The sequence below is a fragment of the Onychomys torridus genome, chromosome 4 (genome assembly GCF_903995425.1).
Source record: "Onychomys torridus chromosome 4, mOncTor1.1, whole genome shotgun sequence".
Lineage (NCBI taxonomy): Eukaryota > Metazoa > Chordata > Mammalia > Rodentia > Cricetidae > Onychomys > Onychomys torridus.
Window position 1 is genome coordinate 64,196,418 of NC_050446.1, and position 6,094 is coordinate 64,202,511.

A 6,094-nucleotide genomic window follows, 5' to 3' on the forward strand; every position below is an offset into this window, starting at 1 on the left:
AAGAGAAATGTCATGAAGATATTCTACATACATGTGTGTGTGTGTGCAAGTGTGTGTGTATGTGTGTGTGTGTGTGTGTGTGTCTGTGTGTGTGTAAGAAAATAGATATTAAGGAGTGTGAGATATAGACAAAAGATTAAGCCACTATTATACTAAATAGCTTATTACTTACATCTTTTCTCTTACCCACCAATGATGAAGGTTTTCCCAAGGATACTAATGATATAATAATCTTAGGAATATGTACAAACTAAAATAATGAGGCAGGTTTCCTACGTTGTCCAAACAGACCACCAGAACAAAAAGCAAAAGATGTATCTGTGAAAGACTTTGTGTGATCGGATCAGTCGAAATGAAAGGCCTGCCAGATTATACTGGCATTATCTGGTTTCCACAGTTCTAGATGATGGCATTCACAGGGGGAAAATGTCCAGTGTGTCCAAGGATTACTCATTAAAAATAACATTCTTACAAGACAAAAAGTCCAAACCAAAACATGGGATTTTTTAGTTTAATTTTTATTTTTGTATTTTGTTTTTAAGAGTTGGAGGACAGGGATGCGAGAGGAGAAAAAAGAGAAAAGGAGAGGAGAAGGAAAGAAAGGAAAGGAGGGGGGAAGCAAGGGGAAGAGAGGATGAAGTTAAATGTGTGGAGGGAAGTTAGGATCTGGGAGGAATTGGGCAAAGAGAAATGTAATCATAATACATTTTATGACAGAATAAATAAATAAATAAAAAAGAAAGTTACAAAAAACAAAAACATAAAAACAAACTTGTTTTTCAGATCTCCCAGTTCAGAGTTCCATGCCTTCACCAGCAAATGGAGAATCCAATCAATGTGACTGAATTTATTCTTTTGGGAATTACAAAGACCCCGGAGCTGAAAAAACTGTTCTCTGCTTTGTTTCTAATCATGTACATGGCAACAGTGTTGGGGAATGTACTCATTGTATTAACTATAACTAGAAGCCACAATCTGAGGTCACCCATGTATTCCTTCCTCACTTCTCTGTCTCTCATAGATGTCACCTATTCATCTGTCACTACTCCAAAGTTGATTGTGGATGGCCTTTCTGAGAGAACAACCATTTCCTTTGAAGGCTGCATGACTCAGCTCTTTGCAGACCATTTCTTTGGTGGTGCAGGGATCATCCTTCTCACTGTGATGGCCTATGACCGCTACATAGCCATCTGTAAGCCCCTACATTATATGGCTATCATGACTCCTCATGTGTGCTCCTGGATGGTGGGTGGTGCTTGTGCAGGAGGATGCATGCATGCAACCATTCAGCTTCTCTTTATGTATCAAATACCATTCTGTGGCCCCAATGTCATTGACCATTTTATGTGTGACTTATTTCCATTGTTGCAGTTGGCCTGCATAGACACACACATCCTGGGTCTCTTAGTCATTCTTAACAGTGGGGTAATGTGTATGACCATTTTCCTTATTCTCATGACTTCATATGTGGTCATCCTGTGCTCCCTGAAGTCTTGCAGCTCTGAAGGAAGGCACAAAGCCCTCTCCACATGTGCTTCTCATTTCACAGTGGTTGTGCTGTTCTTTGTACCTTGCATCTTCTTGTACATGAGGCCTGTGGTCACTTACCCCATAGACAAGGCAATGGCTGTGGCTGCTATTGTTGTGGAGCCAATGTTAAATCCTTTGATCTACACATTGAGGAATGTAGAGGTAAAAAATGAACTGAGGAAGTTGTGGAGGAAAAAGGTGCCTTAAGTAGTATAACCTGATATGGTAAGTATCAAATACTTCCTACAAACCGCAGGAGATCTATCTTTCAGAGTACTATGATTCCACTTGGAATATAGTAGTAAGAGTTATCCTTTAAGTTTATGAACTTGTCCAAGATACCACAGTGGACAACCTATGCATATCAGAGTCTACTTCTAGACACAAGCATAGTTTGTGCTTCATCTTACCCATATGTCTCTAGTTATATATTTTAAAAACTGCATTTTAACAATGTGAGCTCCTCCAAGTTTAGAGCTATTTCTTTTATGTTAGCTGGACAAATATATTCCAAAATTTTTTTTGATTAACTGTGTGTGTTTTTCAAGATATACTACTATTTGAAACCAAGAGAAAAATAATACTTAACTTTATCTGGTTATTGTCTTCATTTAATCTTTACTCCTATAGGCATATTTAGCCTGAGAATTTATGATCATGATTTATAATTTAGAAATATTTCTGAGGGGCTTGGGAAATAATGTGCTAGCCATGAAACATAAGGACCTGATTTTTCCTCAGAATGTCAGCAAATACCTGGGCATAGTTTTTGTTCTTTTATTCCCAGAATTGTTGGGGGTGAAGAGAGGCCACGGAGATTCCTGCAACATGCTGGTCACCTAGTCTAGCCAAATGGGTGAGTTTTAGGGTAAGCAGAGACAGTCAATCTAAAATCTTTCATACACACACACACACACACACACACACACACACTTTTTATATAGCCTTCTAACTATAATTCTTGTCATAGCAGAAATTGTAATTATCCTTTCATGCTAACACCACTCTGATTATTAACATTACCTAGTAACCTAATATGTACTCAATAAATATTTTAAAGGATATAAATAAAAATCAAACTTACCAGCTTAAACATTTGTAAATAAACCTGAAGAACAAGGTAGAGAAGATGGCTACATAAAGCTCTTTAGGAGTTGAAATCCTTCTAATGTGAATGCTTCCAGGTGTACCTTTGAAAAGATCTGAGAGGCTGTTACAATATCACAATTCACATCTAGTGATGCCACTTTTTAAAGAAACAACTTGTATACTACCAGAATCAGGCACATCATATCCATTTTCCAATATGTAGAGATTGAAGTACCAATCCTCAGCCCCTACCCGGGGTCCTCTGAGAAATGATTTCAGGAGCGAGGGAAAAGTGAAAGATTTCTACAATAACTTCACATATACGGGCCAATGCTCTTCATTGTATATGCTTTTTATTCTCCTGCTCTTTATTGCTTCTACATTCTACATTCTTATTCCTCTGTCTTCCTGCCATTATAAAATGCCTAGCAAATATACATACATTCATTTGAAATGTGTTAGTAATCAAAAAGGTTACAAGGTCATATATATCTCAGGAACACAGGCATGTTTTGAAGATAAAATAAAAGTCACATGTATCAAAGATTTGGTCAGCTTAATTAGTGACTGACAGCAGCTATAGGTTGTAAAAAGTTTTGGCTGTCTATTAAAGGGATAGTTACAAGAGTTATACAAGGAAGAAACTAAACCAATGAGAGATCTAAGGAAGAAGCAAAGAATATGTTTACTATTTTATGTGATTAATAATATAAACAGTTGGTCTAATAAGCCTAAAATCTTGCATTAAAAACTGATGTAGAAATAAATACAAAATGTTAATTGTTTTTTGAGTCAGAGTGGGAGGTGCCAGTAGAGGAAGCTTAAGGCAACATAGGTGCTAAATTGTTCTCTTGAAGGACTAAGACATAACGAGGCCCAACACTTGCACTATCATTTCTAGTTTGCTATAATTCTTTTGAAGGGTTTTCATCCAACAAGACCAAGCACCTGTAATTCCATTCTGTAAAAGTTCCACAAGGACACCATACTTGGCCGATTTGCATTGTCTGTGGCTAAGGATGGAGAACAACACTTCTAAGTGTCTGCAGTCAACATAGACTTAGTTATGATGTATATTTTAGTGTATTTCTCTTAATCAAAATTATACAGTTAAATGAGAAACTATCTTTTTGATCATACACAATAAGATTGAGATGTAATCGTAAGATTACATGTACCCATTACATGAAAATGCATGATAAATGGGAGATATCATAGCTGTTCTTAAGGAAGGAATGTAGTTCTTAGGGAAGAAATGAAGTGGCACATGAGAGAAATGCAGAAAAGGAGCAACTGGTCATTTATAGTCAGTAACGGCCTTGCCAGGTGGGGCTTCCTTCCCATCAAAGACTCACTCATTTGGTGGGTTGACATATGAACACCATTTATCACCTGCTGTATACTCTCAGGGCCCTAGAAACAATTACATAGACAAGAACCGTTCTGCTATTGATACTGAAATTATGAATTATCTATTAGTTTCCAAAAATGGCTTATCCTGTGTGTTCCTTAGATCTAGTGAATTAATAAAAATTAGCTAATTCATCAACTATATACTATTTACCACCTGGAATATGTTCCTTATCTTTAATACTCTAACTTCTGAAACAAATTTTGATCTAAAGCTTTCAAAAACAAACTAAAATAAAATTTAAAAACCTTTAAAGTAAAATGAGACCCAACAATACCTCTCCTTGGCATATTCCCAAAGGATTTGACATCTTGCTCCATAGACACTTGCTCAGCCATACTCATTGCCACCCTATTCACAATAGCTTGATGTAGAAATAGCTTAAATATCCTTCAGTAGGTGAGTGGATAATAAAAATGTGGTACATGTACACAATGGAATACTATTCAGTTATAAAGAACAATAAAATCATGAAATTTGCAGCTAAATAGATGGACCTAGAAGAGATTATATTGAATGACTTAACTTAGACCCAGAAAGATAAACACTACACATATTCCTCCATCTTGTAATTCCCCACTCCAAATGCTCTGATATGACTTACAACATGGAGTAACCACAAAATGAGGAAAGTATAAAGGGACCATGGGGGTGAGGTGGGGAGAGGAATGGATACAGATGATAGGATTAAAGAAAGTGAGTAACTGGGAGGAATTGCCAACTAGGGAAGAAAAATTGATAGCAATATAGAAGGAGAGGTAAGAATAAATAGCACCATAGTGATTTGATAGAATCTAAGGATTCATATCATGTTATATTTATATTTAACATTAAACATATTATATGTATGAATACATACATGACACTATATGTAATATATGCATGTATTTGTGTATGTATGTATATCTTGACAGATATATGGCTGGAGAGATGATAGATAGATAGATAGATAGATAGATAGATAGATAGATAGATGATAGAATATATGGCTATATAAGAGTTAAACTACTTGTGCTGATAATGTTCCCAAAAGGAATAATAAACTAACAAAAGCACCAGTAACAGCCATGAGAAATCTTGTGAGTGGTTGGTCATGGTGGCTGAAACAACTCCCAAAAGCAAACGAAATGCATCATTGCTCTAGCCCTAGGTTGTCTCTCAGAGATTGAGGGTGGGTCCCTTTCACTGAAGACATCACCCACTTAGGATACAACTCTGATGCCTCAAGCTGCATTTGACCTGAAAGTTTCCTTCTTGAAGTACAACATCTATGATTGTAAAAAACTTGGGACTGACCTAGGTCTGCAAACATGTTACAATTGTGTAGCATGGTCCTCTTCTGGGACTCCTAACAGTGAAAAAAGGGGCTGTCTCCAAATCTTTACTGGTTTTGGGGACCCTACTATTTATATTGTGTTGCTTTGCCCAGCTTTAATGGATGGAGAGGTGCTTAGTCTTACTACAATTTGATATGTCATTCTTTATTGATAATCATGAGAAATCTGTCATTTCATAACAGAAGACACAGAAATGGAGGAGGAGTGAATTGGGGGTGAAAAAGAGAAAGAGATTGGGGGAGGTACTAGAAAGAAGGAGGGAAAATTGCAGCCAGGAAGCAAAATATATAAATAAATTTATAATAAAAAATATGCAAGCTGCTAAGAGAGTCAGGCAATTAAACAGCCTAACCAGATGTAAATATATAAGCCACCATTACAAGCATTGCAAAATATGCCTAGAGGTATATGAAGTGACACTCATACACCTGTGTCCATATAAGTTTAAGTAATGTTCTTCAAAACGAATGCAATAAAAGTGAGGACATTTAATGGTGAATGGGAAATCCTGAAAAGGCAACATCAAGGTGAAGTCATTGAACCCTCAGTTTGTGAGGATTTATTTTGCCTAAGAAAATGGTTTCCCTTCTTGAGTGGTAAATATATCTCCATTTTTTCTCTTTCCATCACAGCTCTCGATCCTTGTGGTGGTTTGAATTAGAATGGCCTTCATGGGCTCATATGCTTGAATTCTTGGTCCCTGTTGGTGGAATTGTTCAGGAAGGAT

The 6,094-nt window shown here is 36.6% G+C and overlaps 1 protein-coding gene across 1 annotated transcript; it reads left to right on the plus strand.

Annotated features, from left to right (window-relative positions):
• The first annotated feature begins 819 nt into the window (after positions 1-819).
• LOC118581306 (olfactory receptor 4C6-like) lies at positions 820-1,737 on the plus strand. Its single transcript, XM_036183327.1, has one exon. It carries the CDS (start codon positions 820-822, stop codon positions 1,735-1,737), a length of 918 nt encoding a protein of 305 aa, XP_036039220.1.
• The last annotated feature ends 4,357 nt before the right edge of the window (positions 1,738-6,094 follow it).

Excerpts from the sequence above, each read along its gene's own strand:
- LOC118581306 (XM_036183327.1), top strand. The coding sequence starts at position 820 with ATGGAGAATCCAATCAATGTGACTGAATTTATTCTTTTGGGAATTACA.